Source organism: Bicyclus anynana, chromosome 9 (assembly GCF_947172395.1).
Source record: "Bicyclus anynana chromosome 9, ilBicAnyn1.1, whole genome shotgun sequence".
NCBI lineage: Eukaryota > Metazoa > Arthropoda > Insecta > Lepidoptera > Nymphalidae > Bicyclus > Bicyclus anynana.
The window spans coordinates 12,740,216-12,758,349 of record NC_069091.1 but is presented as its reverse complement, the minus strand read 5'-3'; the positions used below and the strand labels follow the sequence as shown (position 1 = coordinate 12,758,349).

Here is an 18,134-nt window from a genome sequence, read left to right as displayed (position 1 = left end):
TATACCATTTTAGAATCCTCACAAAAGCTCTTGAATTTGATATCTCTAATGCAATATTAAAAAAAATATTTTTTCACCTCGAGTATATAGCGTCTCACAGTCGTCTTGTTTTTTTTTTCAGTGGTTTGGAAGATATGAGGTAATAAAGAATATTACATACATACATACATACAAGATACGCGCGAATAACCCTAAGATCGTAAATCGAGAATATTTTGACAGTGGTTTAACGTCTAGCGGGGCAGGTCCCAATATTTTTTTTTATTCGTCTGAGAATATGAATAATATAATCTGTATTTTTAATCATTTGTTATTTTTTTATGTTACCATAACAAAAACATTTCGCAAATATTAAGGAACATTTTATTTTATTTAAATATTTAGCAATTAATGATATTATACACACTATAATCAACAATAAAATACCATCCATTTTTACAATTTATTTTCGAATAAAATAAAAAGTTTTTGTTAAATAAATAAAATGTTTAACAATATATATTAAGATTTTAATAATCAATCATTGTGTTAAATTAGATTGTTTTCATTTACTACGGTTGCATATTTTTAATTAAAAGAACATTTTTTTTTACCGAATTAAAAATGAAAATCTGTAACTGAAAGCTGACTAATAAAAAGCTTTTTTATTTTTTTGGTAAACTTGCGATAAGCGTAGCAAAATTGATATTGAACGTCTAGCAACCCCAAGTTTTACCCTGTAAATAGTATTATTGATTGTAAAATGTGAATTGTGTTGTGATTGTATTTATTTGGTGTCAATGATATTTCCAAAGCTATTACCGAATAAATTCATAAAATAAAATGAAATATGTAAAACATCATAAGTTTACAATTTTATAATTGTGTGTAGGTGCTTAGTGTTTGTCGCATTAATTTATGAATAAAGATTATCAATTATACAATAACATTTTAGATAATAAATTATACTTTACATTAAAAACCGGGGATATATTGATATTTATTTGGAATTATGGTGGAAAACGGCGCGTCTAGTGGCGGCAGCGAAAGTCCGAACGCCACGGGCGTTAGGTCTGGTTTATTGGAGACTCTAGTTCGTGGGGTTTGGTACAGGGTACATTGTTCCTTGGACGACGATTACCTGAGTGTTTGCCTGGACGACGGCTACGACGCCACCACGACCCTCAACGGAACCCTCAACAACAATAACGTGGAAACCCCGAACAGCGACTTCACTGAAGTACCAGAAGCTATAGCTAACCAGAAACGCTTGGTGCAAGTCGTCAAATCCGACAACAATGGCTTGGGCATATCGATAAAGGGTGGTATTGAGAACAATATGCCCATATTAATATCGAAAATCTTCAAGGGTATGGCGGCTGATTTAACAGAGCAGTTGTATGTTGGCGATGCAATACTCTCAGTGAATGGAGAAGATTTAAAAGATGCCACCCATGAGGAAGCTGTAAAAGCATTAAAAAGAGCAGGGAAGATGGTGCAGTTAGAAGGCAAGTGTTTCTACATATTTACAGTACTATTATATGGCAAAACTGTTTTACAGGACCACTTTTCATATAAATAGTGACAATGCAAATGTTTCATATATAAGTAAATTCAGTTGCCAATAAAGCAAATATTTCTTGATAACAATTAGACTAGTTAATTGAGTTTCCACAATAAATCCCTAAAACTACTGACTTCAATGAAATTTTCACAAGCAGATTTAAAGCTTGGAGCAATTTACTATTTTTTTATTGTTTGTTATAATTAATTACACACATAATAAAGCTGTTGTAATATTTTAAACATATAGGTAACACTAACAATAGACATTATAATAAACTCAATAGGTCAAAATTTAAAGTATCTTCTTGGACTTTGTACCACTCATAACATACTATAAGTGAGTAGACAGACAAATCAACTAAGTTAAACAGTATTCAAAATGTTCATCATATAGCTTAAGGTGAACTTTAATATAAAATTCTATGTTAGATTATAAATGTAGAGAAATAGAGAAAATACAAACATTGGCAGTGCAACTGGACATTGTGTTGGTTGGTTGAACAATATTTTGTCTATTTTCTCTTGGATGCATGTTAGTGTCACTGAATTTGGATTTGAGTCAATTCAAATAAATAGGTATTTGAAAGTTACAAAAAGTTATAATGTACACTTCTTCTTCTTCTTCTTAATGTAGCGGCTCTGCAGTTCTTCTTGAGGTCCCTGTATCACGTTGACCTCTTCCGATCTCTTGTGATTACCACTGACTAGATTTCCCCTCCAATACTGGTTGTCGCCAGGTGCAGCAGCAGTTTCTTGACTGGGATGTGTTTTACTATGAAATGGCCTATGTGGAGGTTGTGTTATAGTATTAGAGATGGGCAATGCATAGAATGTGCAGAGGTGTTTCCTCTGCCTCTGCCTTTAGACAAAGTTTGCACAGATCTGTGCCCCGGAGCTTAAAGATGAACATGTGTCTATCAACCCTAGATCACTATTCTTTGTTTTTGGATTGACGGGGCACATAAAAAATAACAGTGTAAACTTTTGCGTACACGATCACACTTCTTCCATACTTCAGCTAATCTTGTTCCATTTGAGTCGGTCACTAATGTACAAGTTCATAGTTTTTTACAAAAATTTTAATTTTATTTGTTTTTTAGGTTCATTATTTTAAATATTTGACATTTGTTTTTTAGATTTTGGTTGCATTTTATATTATTAACTTAAAATGTTACTGTTGTTAATTTTACATGAAACTATGATATCTTTCAGTAGGCTGATTGATTGATAAATATTACACAGGATTGGGTCCACAGTGTCCAGTAAGTGCCCGCTCTAAGGATAGGTGTATGACATATGCTTTCTTGAAATAAACAATTTTTTTTGCAATTTGTATTTGAAGAAGATTTGGCATTATAGATATGATTCATAGAGTATTGCTGTATTGACTACCATAATTGAATTAACCTACAAGTCAATTAGGAAAAATTGGATGACTAATCTCACCTAGGCTTATTAAAATACAACTGGCACATATTGGTGGATGTACACTACACATACCAACTTATGATATTTTTTATTCTGCAATTTTACCTTATCTTTATTTTATTGAGACAAATATCGTATCAGTGGGGGTGTTGGGTCCATTGTGTGGCTCTGGGCAGAGCCCTGGACTTGTGGACTGGACTGGACTGGACTGGACTGGATTTCTTTTTTTTTTTTGAATGTGAAATTAGATTAAAATCACCTTAATCCACTCCCTCCACGATCACCTTATCATGCAATTAATAGATGCACAGAGCACCCTTAACATTAACAACCCATATTCGGCTCACTGATGAGCTCGAGTCTTCTCTCAGAATGACAGGAGTTAGGCCATTAGTCCACCACGCTGACCCAATGCGGATTGGCAGACTTCACACATGCAGAGAATTAAGAAAATTCTCCGGCAGCACCCTTATGGACTTCCTTATTGGGGGGAAAAAATAAATTATATATCTTATTTTCACAGTGAAATACTTGCGCGAAGTGACGCCATACTTCCGGAAAGCGTCCATCATAAGCGAAGTGGGGTGGGAGCTGCAGCGCGGCTACATGGTGGAGGCGCCGCCGTCGCCGCCCTCCCCGCGCCGCCGCCGCGCCGACACCCGATACGTGCCGCTGCTGATGGCCTGCGTCGCCAAGAACTTGCGCCATCACGACCCTGGTGAGTATCATCATCATCATCATCATTTTGATGATGATGATGATGATCACCCATTTTTGTCTCACTGCTGAGAACGAGTGTCCTCTCGGAATGAGAGGGGATAGGCTAATACTCCACCACTCTGGGTAAATGCCAATGGATGTTACTAGGTACGCAAAATTATTTGAAACTTCGTTACATTAGAGCTTTTACATATACAGATACGTTAATTTTTTGATTTATTTAAAAATACCAAATAGTTATGATTTTACATGCATTCAAAGTTCGCATACCTAAATATTGACTCCCGCTAACGGTCGCGATATTGTATGTGACGTCATCACACAACATTTGCTCACCTGTTATAGGAAATTTCGTACTTCTACCTTACCTAGTCTTCCTAAAATACAAATGCGAAAGGTCATTCTCACGAAATTTCGAAAACCGCTTGACGTACAAAGGTGAAATTTGGCAAGGAGGTAGTCCATAGTTATTAGATATCTGCTAATAATGCATTTTGCGATAGGGCCGGATTAAAGAGGTCTAGAGGCTCTCACAATTTTGTATGAAAGTCCTTGATTTTTTTTGCTACAAACTTGAAATTTTGAAATCGGTCTGAGATTAGGTTTAAAATTGTGTTACAGAGGAGCGCACGATAGAGATCTACTCCCCGGACGGCGTGCACGCGCTGGCGTTGCGCGCGCCGTGCAGCACGTCGGCGGCGGGCTGGCACCGCGCGCTGCACGCGGCGGCGCGGCGGGCTGCTCGCGCGGCGCTGGCCCGAGCGCGCCCGCGCCTGCGCCCGCTGCTCGGCGACGTGCGCTACGCCGGCTGGCTCGCGCGCCGCCCGCCGCAGGACCAGGTGAGCGCGCGATAGAGATGTACTCCCCGGACGTGTAGCACGTCGGCGGCGAGCGGCTCGCGCTACGCGGGACTCACGTGTATCTACATGAGCGCCTGCGCCCGCTGCTCGGTAACGTGCGGCTCGCCTGCTGGCTCGCGCGCCGCCTGCCGCTGGACCAGGTGAGCGCACGCACTCATGTAAGTACTCGTGTGGTCCCGGCTTCTTCTTCGACGGCTTCTTTGTTTGCGGACATGCTCAGCCTAGTGGCAAGACATTATTTTAGAATAGAAAGAACAGAAATAATCTAATTGTTAGCACAACCCTTAAGTACATAACAAATTAAAACTAATACAAGTAAGTATTCTCATTATGTTGCTATTTGCCTCAGGTGTCAGACTTTCAGCTCTGCAACACTTTTTTTCAGGGCTTAGTTATGGACATTTTGGGGACTGCGTTCACACCAGTACAATAGTTTTTTGGCAATGCAATTCTTACTTCTTTCTGTTCATTCATCATCAATAACAACCCATATTTGGTTCACTGTTGAACCTAGTCTCTCTCAGAATGATAGACTTTAGGCTGTAGTCCACCACGCTGGCCAAATGTGGATTGGCAGGATTCACACATGTCACTTAATAAAATTCTCAGGTATGCAGGTTTCCTCAAGATGTTTTTCCTTCACTGATTGAGACACGTGATATTTCATTTCTTAAAATGCACATACCTGAAAAGTTGAATGTCCTCTAAATCGAAGGCAAAGGTTATATCTACTGGTGAGCTATCACGTCACATTTCTTTCGTATTTAAAAAAAATTAAGATACAAATATTCACTTACAGAATATGCACTTTCAGATGGTGGCATCCGGAGGGTCCGATAGTTCGGACGATGCGGAAGGTTGGCAGCCGGCGTTCGTGGCCATCACAGACCGCGAGTTGAGGTTACTATTTACTGTGTACACTATACATACATACATACATACATACAGAGAATTTGTTGCTAGTTATAAGTTACTGGTTAGTTTGAAATCAATTTGCTAAAAAATTCTTCTGGCTTGCGCATAAGCACTAATAGATGGCGCCCGAGATAAAGAGTGGAAGAAACTACTCTCTAAAAGCATCTTCTGTGGATTTTTTAAAGATGAGTTTAAGAACCTTAAAATGCTGAATATGTCTGGCAACTTGTGGATTTGTTTTGGAGGAAGAAATCGCTTTGGATTTTGGGCAACTACTTCAATAGTGTAGGTCAAATGAACAGATGTAAGTCTTATGGAATCTTTGAATGGGGGGACATTTTGCTCTTAAGGTCAATCATGGGATTAAGAAGACTCATCACTATTAAGAGACTCTATTTCTGGTGTACCTATACTAAAGCTATGCATAATTTTCAATAAATTTGGTATGAAATTATATTTATTTCCTGCCTTAATTTTAAATTTATTTCTTCATAAACATTTCAGATCGAGTTTGGCTTTAAGCGTAGGTACTGTAAGGTCCATTGTCCTTACTGTGAGAGTAGTAGATCACTGCTTCATCACTACACTATTATAGCCAGCACTGGACGTCCGATTTCCACCAACAACATTGACAGGCCCCTTTACCCCTCCACTTAAAATGTATATGAGTCAGTGAATATAGGTATCTATTTAGTAGACACAAACACTACAGGTACGTTATGGGACAGATGGTGGTTTTATGGAATCACATTTTGTACTTAGGGCCATTCATGGGATAGACACGAGCCAGCGATTGGTACAGAGGTTTGACAGTGGCGCCTGTCCGTAGGCTGTACGAGGCGGCGCCGTGGTCGGCGGAGGCGTGGTGCGCGGCAGCGGAGAGCTTCAACCTGGCGGCCACGCGGCTGGCGTGGTGGCGGCGCGGCGGCGCGGGCGCGGCGGCGCTGGGCGTGCGCGCGGGCACGCCGGGCGGGCTGTGCGTGCGCGCGCTGCGCGCCGACACGCCGCACGACCTGGCGGCGGTGGCGGGCGCGCTGGTGGACGGCGCGCACCACGCCGTGCGCGCGCAGGAGTACACGTTCCGCTGCCGGTACCGCGGCGCGGGCGCGCGCCTGGCGCTGGGCGCGGCCGGCGTGTGCGTGTGGGAGGCGGCCGGCTCGCTGGGCCGCGGCGGCGCGCGCGCGCTGTACCGCCGCCCGCTGCACGCGCTGCGCGCCTCCGCCGACGACGACCGCGCCGCGCTGTGGCTGCACTTCGCGGACGACGACACGCTCGTGAGTACAGCGCCAATGCGGATTGGCAAGCTTAGGACGACAGTTTTGAATTCATTAACGACCACTATGTTAATGTTAATGATCGGGACGTATAGTCCCAGTTCCATTTCTTTCGTTCCAGCGCAAAAAAGAGATAGAGATATTTCCGGTTGAGCCGCTATTTTAATGTTAATAATTATAAGTCTTTGACTATTTAGACTGGACCTGTATCACACCCAAATTCACCAACAAAACACATCACTTAGACTATCCACAGTATATATGCATAAAATACTCAATTACTTGATCGATTTTTTGCTGTTCTGTCAAAAAAATCAATTCCTTTTAGAAATTGTTTTTATTATAAATTTGATAAAATTAAGGTAGAAATACTTACAAATGATACGTTACTCCATCTTTTACTAAACTACAAGCTTTTGGCCGTTTTTATGCCATTCAATTACTCAAACCGGCATTTTTAGGGAGTTCTTTACACGACGAAAACGATTACAACAATAAAACATCGATTCTATAGCAACAGTTTTTATTAAACTCGTTAGATCATTGATTTTTGATCTTTGCTAGAGGGGTAACGGTTAGCGAGGCAGATCTTGTTATTAATGATCGAAGTTATAAGTATAATTCAGTCAAATCTAAAGCAAAGTTAGGTTAGAACAAAACAATACAGGCACTTAGGTCAGTCTTTAGGTATAATAATAAATATGTCACAATACTTGAAGTATTTTATTTGACTGAGATATGTGTTTCATTTCTAACTCTATGGACACAGAACGGTCTGCTGTAAGGTCGACCAATCAGAGGCAAGTTCGGACAGTTTACGTTTTAAGATTGCAATTTAACGGTTTCACTTCCGATAGATAAATATACCGAAAAATAACGCGTTAAATTGTAATCAGTATTTTCAGGTCACAATATAACGCAAGATTATATCACGAGTGAAATTATAAACTAACGGTAACATACATAATAACATTTTATTAATGGAAGTACAGTGTTTAAAATTAAGTGTTTAAAAAAATTAGGAAACGCACTGGCCATCCCTTCGATTTTCTTTCTTTTTTTTTTCTTTCGATTTTATTATGCCCGCTGTAATATTTTTGTAACTCTGTGGTTGATATGAGTCAACTAACCTATTGTAACTGTCCGCAGGAGTTGGACATGGAGGGCAGCCCCAAGCCGGCGGTGTTCATCCTGCACAACCTGCTGTCGGCGCGCGTGCACTCGCTGCCGGCCGAGGCGGCCACGCACCCGCTATAGCCCGCGGCGTCTCTCGCCAACGTGCCAGCGTTGCAGCTAACTCTCAACAATAACTGACATGTACGAGTGTGTTATATTCATTAACCTATTATAAGATCATTTCTTAACCAAACAACCCCCCCCCACGCCCCCTTCCCCCCTCCAACCAACGACCCCGATCAAAGAGGTAAAAGAGATTTTATACTATAGATCTGTTACTAACGCGAAACTGAGGCGAACAAAGGCGCCCGTACTAAAGCCATATGCGAGGAGTACTCTTTACTAACAAACAAATTGGAAATGAGGGTAGAAAACGCATGTCATTTCATAACTTTTTTATTTCAAATGATGTATTGTTGTTTTATAAAATATAACGGACGCCTGCTACTTCGTCCGCGTAGAATTCACTTTTCTATAAATGCCGCTGGATTTTCCGGGATGAAAAGTAGCCTATGTGTTAATCCAGAGTAAAATCTATTTACATTCCAAATTTCAGCCAAATCGTTTCAGTAGTTACAGCGTAAAAGAGGAACAAACATACTTACACACTTACACACTTTCACACTTACACGCAAACTTTTGCCTATATAATATTAGTGTGATTTACTTTCAATAATTTAAGAACAAGTTAATTATAATTATTATTACTAGGTGTGAAATTACAAGCGATTTATTTTATAATTTTTAATTTGTTTGTTGGTAAACAGTACTCCTTGAGTATGGCTTTAGTATAATTGAATTTATTTTATTTAATCGCATAGTGAACAACGACAGTTATTTATAACAAATAATATCTAAATATTGTCTACAATGTCGAGATGTGAGTTAACGCAAAATTGTGTATCTGTGTACTCAGTGGAGTAGCTAAATACGGATCACTTTTGCAGTGATTTTGTAGACAAGTGACATATTTATAGTATAAAATATCTTTGACATAAGTAGGTACAGTGTAATTTTTTTACAGCCAATTTTGTCTTGTAACAACAAGCGAAGTAGATTTTGTATTCAAATACCTGAGTGTCCAAAGAGTTTATCCCTCGTTCGCTAAATTGACATGCAAGTTTTATATTAAACCCAATATTATGTAGGTGTGCGAAATATTCACATCACATTGTCCTGGGTGTATATCATCCATATTTGTACTATGGGAACACCTGTTTGAAAGAGCCTAAAATGAAAGTCAATTTTACAAGTCAACGACATTATAACTTGGATTGATAATGCGATTGTTGCCATGTTATCATTGACCTCTTATAATAAACAGATATCTTGTAGAAAATTTAACTTAAAAAATGGCCAATTTTGCGTTGACAGTTTTAGATTTGGTAAAGAAAATTATACCTAAAAGCTTTGCTTTAAATATAGTCCAATATTCAATAAAATCCGAAATTCAGAGCAAATTTAACCTTAAGAATTGAGTTTAAGGTTGAATTTGCAAATGCGACTACTTGAATTGAGTGTCAAGAAGTTGTGTTGGACTCATTGAGTGAGGACGTTTATTGGTCGCTGATTGTGCATCCACTTTTTAATAGGAGATCGATGCTTGAAATATATTTATTATGGATTCCAATTTCGGTCACTAAACGTGTAAACTCAATCCTTAAGATGAATTTGCTCTGAATTAGGGATTTTATTGAATATTGGACTTTATTTAAATGCCTTTAGGTATAATTTTCTTTACCAATAATTCTAAAACTTTCAAAGCAAAATTGGCCAGTTTTTAAGTGAAAGGTTCTACATGATTATGCGTCCTTTTATTTTAAGAGGTCAATGATTTCAAGTTTAAAAATTCGATGTTTTCAGATTTAGGTATGAATGTGACAGTTATTCGTAAATTATAGTTCATTTACTAAAATATTAAACAAAGAAGTCTTCCACGGAGAACTTCTATTAAAATTACAATTACAATATTTGTATAATAACTTGTTTTTTTAATGTACATGTATTTGTTACTGACTTTGTATTGTTTTATTGTTATTATCTCAGCTGTGATATTTTAAAACACAGCAAGAGTAATCAATCATAATTCTATTAGATATCCAATTGGTCTTGTTACAAAAACTTTTGAAAATCCGAGTTTGCCAAAATTTCATTTATTTATTTCTTTACTGCAAAATAAGAAAATGAACAAAAATATCCCTGCTATGTTTTAAAATTGCACAGTCGATTTCGTACTGAAAAATTTGAATGTCTCGTTAGATCTGATTTTATGTTTATTATATCTATGAATAATAAAAATAGGAATGTATTATAAAATTTATTAACAAAAAACATTGCAACAAAATTCTTACAATTGAAATAAAACACTCAGTTAAAGGCACAATTTATTCATTAAAGGCAGCGCTACACATAGTTTCAAATATTTGAACACTTGAATTGAGCTCGGTATGGGACTTTGTTGATTTACAAGATAAAGGTCCTGGGTTCGGTGCCCGGCTGGGCCGATTGTGGTTTTCTTAATTGGTCCAGGTCTGGCTGGTAAGTGATGATGTAATCTAAGATGAAATCAGGCTAGCCCAGCCGGGAATCGAACCCAGGACCTCCGTCTTGTAAATCAAGGGGGCCGTCAAAAACATGTATGTTTAAAGCTATAAGTAGCGCCGTCTTTAGGGAATTGACATGTAGAAAAGTCGCCGTCGATTTTTTTTCTTTTTTTTTTGCTGGTACTGTAAAATTTTAATATGCATTGCTCAAATTGTACTTCGATGCATTCCAAGATTGAGGGTAAGTTTAAACTGAAGCTACTAACTTAACTATCCTAGGGGACTAGCGATACAGAGCGAAGTCGTGCAAGCTCAGACCAAACTATCATCATCAACATATTCATATTGATTCAGACAGACAGACAGATGGACAAATACAAAAATAAATAAAAATAGTAATACCTATGACTTCTGCACACAACACTCACTAAAAACACATCTAAACAGTCAAATATAATATGTGTATGGAATGAAATAAATTAATAAATATATTTGGAAAATACTTACAAGCCCCGAAGTTAAGTATCATGAAATCAGCTATCTTAGTACCATAACTAAGATAGCTGATTTCATGATTTACATTTATTAAATTTAAATAAATTCAAGTGAATCTCATTTAAATAAATTATATTTATTGTAATTCGTCTAGTAATTATCCAAATTTCCATTACGATTTCAGAAATCTGATAAAACTACCAATAATATTTGGTTGCTCTATATTATCAGATCTTTGTGATAATTACAGTAAATGTGGTGTTGCCAGGCGTAATAAAAAAATGCGATTACCGATGCCATATGATACCGATGCGATATGCGATTATATTATTTAAAATTTTTAATTTAATAATAATTTTCAACGTTATTAGAATAGGCTTAAAATTACTGATGTATAATTTCTTCCTTGCTTGCATCTCTTCGCTCTGTACATTGGACGAGCACCATGAAAATGTATGTTATATTTTATAATGACATATTTTGTTTATTCTCTCGACACAAGGGGGTAACCAGGACTCTTCCAAAGAACGAATCTCTAATTTTTATTTAAATGTAAGGCAGTAAGGAGTTGTATAATATGTTATCAATTATAATATATTTTTTATAATTTATTTGTTGTATATAACGGTAGATGTAGTATTTTATAATCGAGAATACATTCCCAGAATGTAGTATAGATTTGCTTTAATAAATGTAGGTATGTTTAATCTCAAGTATTTTTAAGAATCGAATAGCTATTATTATGCTGAATGTCGTTTTGGTGGCTACACACGTCAGTACAAGCTTGTAAGCTTGGATTGCACGAACTAAAAAAGAACAATTAAGCCAATCTAAACATGTACCTACAGTTTTAAGTAGGCCAAGTTATAATTATAATGAAATGCAGTAAAATTGATACTATATTGTAAGTTTTACAATTGAAAACAGATGAAATTAAGTTGAATGACAACAATGATTAGGCAATGACAACTGAAAAGATTTTTTTTCATTTTTCTTCTTTGTTATAGCAGTTTTGTTATACTCACGTTTTTGTAATGTTTACGTTTTATTATAAACAATTGTTATACAATTTTTATCTTAATTTTTTTTTCTGTAAATTGGTAGTGACGTGTGTAACCACCTTTATATGTTGTTTATGAAAAGGGAAAGACGCATGAGATGTCCTTATTGTATGGACTATTGTCTTGATAATAAAATTTCTTGTATTGATGTTTGTTATTAATATGTATCTTGTATAGGTACAATACTCATGTAAGACAATATTAAGGTGTATTCAGACATAACAAGAAACAAACCGATTTCAAACGGATGCTTGATATATCTGAACACGCCAAAAACATTTCTTTTGTTATATTAAACAACAGTGTAATATCTTAACAACGTTTTAATCCTATACGAAAACGAATAAACACCAATTATAATAAAAGAATTATAATAAATCATTCTTCAAATACAATTGTTTAGGATAGTAATGGAAAACTTAAACCAAAGTTATTGGATACGGTATTTTCGCATTTCAACTATAATGTTTTAAAATTCTAATAAAATGAACTAAAATGTAGAAAACTTAAAAAGCCAAATTTTCAATTTAAGAATCTAAAAAATATTGTAGATTTTTTGTAAAAATAAAAAAAATAATATCTATATCTAAATAAAAAATATTATTAAATTTTATTTAAATTTTAAACTTTATTTTTAACCAGAAATAAAACTGTGAATCTTAAGTTCATTGTAATTTAACATTTTTTTAATTATGTATATCTTTGGTTTAAGGATTTCAGTATACTGTAACAGTTTGTATAAAATCGTATTCATTAAGTAGTTCATATCATAGAATCGAATCATTACTTAGTTACCATAAATCTTAAATATTATAAGTTGGAAACGGACTCGACAGATAATCATTTTCGTATTGTTATAGATAATAATATATATAAAAATTCGTGTTTTTAATTTTTTGGTAAACAAAATTACATAAAAACCTCAAAAAATCGAATATTCTTTATCATCCCGAGTGTCGTTTCCACATTATAAATTAAATCGAAAAGCTATAAATGCTTAAAAAATAAATTAGGTCTTAGATATACTTCTCTGAATGAACTGTGTTGCCATATCAATTAGAAAACCTATATTTAATAAGTCTCAATAATCTTTGTAATCTCTTAGCATTTCTATTGATACAAATTGACATTTCTCTGTATACTATTTACTATTGACTAATTTTGTACTCTTTGTAAGAGAATTCTAATAGCCATGCCTATAAAATGATTATAGTAAGATTGCTCGGGAAGCTGTCTGTATATTTTGCGATTGATATTAGTTAATTAGGTTACACTTGCCCGGATAATCTTTTATAATCATAAAAGAGCATGACAGTCCCTGGGGTATAAAAAATCTTGTTTTAAGATAAGCGATAGCGAAGATAGATTTTTAATTTTATGGTAACGCTGTGCGATCTGTACGATGCAGATCAGTGGATTCACTTGTATAATGTTCTATAAAAAGAATACTACGATCCGTTCCATGCGATGCGGATAAGTGGACGCCTACTATTAGTCAATATTTTACATTCATCCACATTCAAATGGGATAACTATGCGAAAAACATCTCAAAAATATAATGTAATTAATGTGAAAAATTGAATATGTACCCTCAATTTAATTGATGTGAAAATGACGAATATAAAATAATCCAGACGTAGAAGAACCTTTTAAATTAATTTAATATATTATGTGGTTTTTATTATTTCAGGGACTAATACATTAAATCTCTTCAACAGTAGATATCCACTACATGCACAACCAATGATTGCATTTTTTTTTATAACTTTTGTATTTCACAGAAGTAGTATTTATATTAAATCAATTTTTAAAGATATTAGAAGTGCAATAAAAATCAAATTTTGGAAATAGATTATGTAATAGATTCTTTTTATAACTAATAATGCATTTTCGAATTTAAAACACAGTACAATTATACGCACATCCATTTTTTGACTGCGGGTTTATGTGGCACTGCCTTTATTCATCGATCAGTGAAAGACCAAAAGTCTTTTAAATGTATTATTTTTCAAAATATTAATAATATTGCAATAGAATCTCGATCCAAAGTCGCTATTATTAATCACTTAATAGCGTTATTTAAGGCTGCTCTACAATCTCGTGCAAATACATTCTAATGCGAATTGCGCGCGAATTCAAAACTAAAAAAAAAAATGAGGGCGCTGTAGTCACTTATTGTCGATTTTATGGTAACACTGTGTTCTGTCTTCCACTTAGGATTGCAACTACCTTGATACTTGATAATAATTGATATTTTGTTCTATACGTAGGTATAGAACTATTCTATTCGTATTGTATATTTGTTAATTAATTTATTGTTAATAATATTATGTTCTTATTTTTAATATGATGAACTATTTAAAATAATATTATTATTTATTAAATTAATAAATATATTTAAAAAATGCTTACCACTATTTAGCCCTGAGCATTATGTTATGACTACTAAGATAGCTCATTTCGAGATTTACATATAACTAAAGAAATGGTATTTATTGTTTTTTGTCTGATAATTATCCGAATTTCCACTATGATTTTAATAATCTGATAGAAATAATAATTTCCTAGTCTTAGTTTATTTTAATTTGATTAAAGGGCATTATAATAAATAGGTAAATAAATATAGATTATCTGAAAAAAATATCAAAATTAATTGGTTGCTCTATAACGATAGTAAAGAGTTTTTTACTAGTTAAAATTTTATGAACTTCTATTCTTTTATGTCGCACTATACAATAGTTTCGCGTATTCTTCGCGGCTTTGCTTAAGCCAGTTCGCGCTTTGTTCTCCGATTTATCGGTTTTTGGTTTAAGACAAAAGGATCGCGAAATATAGTGAGTAGAAGACACGAAGTTTTGTGTGTGGAACAGTTTTTGTTCCGTTTCGCACGATTTGCTGTGTGATTTGCGCCTCGAATTCGCACGAGAATGTGGATCTGTTGTTTGTGTTTGCGTGAATGACTCAAAGCCAAAGTTTAAAAACTCATTACAATAATTTAAAATGAAATTCGCACATTGAAGCTTTTTTGGTCGGCGTGTTTATTATTTTAATTGATATTTTTATATTATTTGTTACAGTTAGGTTGAAGAGTTATAATAAGAATTATATTCATGTATTTTCTATAATTTGTTCAATGTTGTTTTTAATTAATGTTTTATACTACCTACTAGGTAGACTAGGTAGGTATTATTAGACTTTTTGTTATTATTATATTTTTAAGTCTGCAGCATCGTCTTGGATGATGAAACAATTTTTTAAACTTTAGAAAGAGATCAAATTATGCTACCTAATAGTTATCTCTGTCGCACACGCGCAGCATGATCTACAAAATATCTCTTGCCGCTCAGAGATTGCGTTTTTGACACCATGTCACCTTTCTATTAATTAATTAATTGTTAATAATTTTTGCCCAAAGTTATTACATCTAATGTAAGTTGGCATAAGTATTTCCTTTTTAATGTTATTACTCTTAAGGTAAGATATATAAATACATATCTCATTGACATTGTGTTGTCATTATCTCTCTCATTGACATTGGCATTGACAGGTGTCAGAAACGCAATCTCTGAGCGGCCGGACTTTAATAGATGAAGATATAGGTACATCTACACAATGTAATATTTTTGCAGCGATTAACATTTTGATTTAGCTGAATTCTAAAATGTCTGCAAATATAATGTCACGTTATTATTTATTTAGCTGTAATTGATTGTTTTTATTTATTAATAACAAACCATTGTTCAGTTGTTAACATGTAATCCATTGGTATGTGTGATGATATAGTCGATATTTAGATCTGTCATTAATCATTAAACAACGAAGAAAGTGTTCGTGTTTTTATTTGATACCTTCCATGTCAATTTCTAGCAATATGCTTTTTAACAACATAATAAATAAAACATTTGCCAAATATTTAAAAAGTAAAAGAAATAACACAACTAACGCTATTGTGACGTGACGGGAAGCAGCGACAGTGATTGTACCATTATTTTGTGGTAGAGGAAACATCTCGAGCAGGTCCCATGACTTGTGACCTTGGGTGTGGGTTTAAAGGATCCCTTCCGACTAGCCAACACTCACCTTCCCTGCTTGTTGTATGTTCTCCATGCCCACTAAACAATTTATGATGAGCAATAATCACAATACAAAACATTATTGCACAAAAACACTAACGCGACTGGCAGCGCCGAGGACATCTAGCGGGTTGCAAGGAGGCGCTGGATGCTGGACGCTCGAGACTATTGTGTTTGGAAGTCCAGCCCATATATCCAGCAGTAGACATCCATCGGCTGATAATAATGATGATGAATAAAAAGACTGACGGCTTAACATCCCGAGACAGAGATGAGTAACACCTCCTACTTCGTAACTCTGGGCTGAGGTTTTTTCTGAATTATTTAAAAAGCTGTAGGTATATTTTAACCCGGATCCATGATTCAGTACCACACTAACCAATGGATCTACGTGGCACAGGGGAAATAACCAGCTCTTTCTAAATTATTTTTTACATTTTCTTTGGATAATATGTAAAAGAAAATAATGCATGTTATCAATTAGATTCATGGTAGCCCTTCGTCAGAGATTGTTAAAGTTTCATCATAAACTGTTTTCGGAGACGCTATCTTTACCTACAAGAATGCACTACAGTCTGATGAAGAATGAATAAATAAGATCAATGAAGAATAGGCAATTCAATCTAGGTATACTAATATTATACAGCTGAAGATTGAACGCGCTAATCTCAGGAACTACTGGTCCAATTTTAAAAATTCTTTCAGTGTTAGATAGCCCATTTATCGAGGAAGGCTATTCCGGAAACGGCAACCACGCAGGTGAAACCACGCGGCGACATCTTGTAATAATAAATAGAGGTAAATTCGGTTTCTACTCTTGTAGGTGTAGCTAGATAGATATAGAATAAAGTATACCTACCTATGTTGTGAAGTGTGTTAACTTGAAATTTCGTACTATACGGTGTGCTACCCATTTTACTAATAGGCTTAGATCCCTGATGCACGACAGGTCGAGAGCCAAGTGCTGTATAGAATGGCGCTCGCTCGAGTGCCCTGAAGAGCTCTCGAGTCCGATATTCCATAGTCTATTCGTGTCAATGTCAACGCTGCACCCTGCACCGAACCGGTAAATGCCATTTTGCGGTGGCCGGCATGATACAATCTTGTGTATTGTTTTTGCAGCTTTAGAATTTGATGAGGCCAATCGATCGTGTTGCTACTTGCCGCGCGAAGGTGGGTTCCAGATTTGTAACACTTATGATTGCCATGATTTATTAAACGGTACTTTTATCATCATTATCCGCCTATTTTTAGCGGGCCGGGCCGGTAGCAATGCCCCGCCCGCACGACTTCATACCCGCGCAGTCCTTCTCTCTGCCCCGCTCGCACGACTTCATATCCGCGCAGTCCTTCCCCGCCCGTCGACTTGTCAAGCTATACCTCCATAAAGGAGAGGGTATATACAGATGGGTTGAAGGATTAGGCTTAGGGTAACCAGTACTAAATTCTTTAACCACTATCAGATGTATCTACATTCTATATCATTGGCGTATCTGGCCTACATATCACTGAACAGAGTCGACACTCAATATAAAAATTTCGTTAGCAATATTTGTGGATGCAGACCTCTGAAACGCACCACTAATTTTTTTTTTGGTTGTATCTATGGTAGGTATCAGAAAAGGTCCCAATATATTTTTCAAAATCTCAATTACTTATAGGTTTTTCTTTATTATAAGTTGTAATTGTTATTATTTGATATTTTACCCAGCCCACCCGCTATATACGCCTATGTATATAAATGATAATAGCCGGTACCGATGACTTAATGTACCTACCTACTCTCTGAGGAAAGTGGTTGTTATAACTTCAGGCTGATCTAGGCTGAGATTGTTATAGAAGAAAGAGAAGCTCAATGTTTCTCAATTCAAAATAGCATATTTGTAATTTCGAAATGTGGAACATTTTATCTATATTCTAAACTAGAACTTATAACCAGTAGAGTTTCAAATCTCAAGACTCAAGATACTCACACACATAGAGAAATACTGTTTCTATTGCCTTGGTACTTTATTAGGTGCTGCAGCTATGAGTGCTGCCGGT

At 35.6% G+C, this 18,134-nt stretch overlaps 1 protein-coding gene across 1 annotated transcript; it reads left to right on the top strand.

Moving 5' to 3' along the window:
- Window positions 1-638: 638 nt before the first annotated feature.
- LOC112044757 (beta-1-syntrophin) lies at window positions 639-15,844 on the top strand. The gene is made up of 6 exons (XM_052883480.1): window positions 639-1,487; window positions 3,497-3,691; window positions 4,315-4,532; window positions 5,368-5,453; window positions 6,298-6,742; window positions 7,892-15,844. The coding sequence occupies exons 1-6, from the start codon at window positions 992-994 to the stop codon at window positions 7,997-7,999; spliced, it is 1,548 nt and encodes a 515-aa protein (XP_052739440.1). The 5' UTR covers window positions 639-991; the 3' UTR covers window positions 8,000-15,844.
- Window positions 15,845-18,134: the final 2,290 nt, after the last annotated feature.

Excerpts from the sequence above, each read along its gene's own strand:
- LOC112044757 (XM_052883480.1), top strand. The coding sequence starts at position 992 with ATGGTGGAAAACGGCGCGTCTAGTGGCGGCAGCGAAAGTCCGAACGCC. Across the intron at positions 1,488-3,496 it reads GAAGATGGTGCAGTTAGAAG|TGAAATACTTGCGCGAAGTG; the intron begins GCAAGTGTTTCT and ends TTATTTTCACAG. Across the intron at positions 4,533-5,367 it reads GCCGCCCGCCGCAGGACCAG|ATGGTGGCATCCGGAGGGTC; the intron begins GTGAGCGCGCGA and ends ATGCACTTTCAG.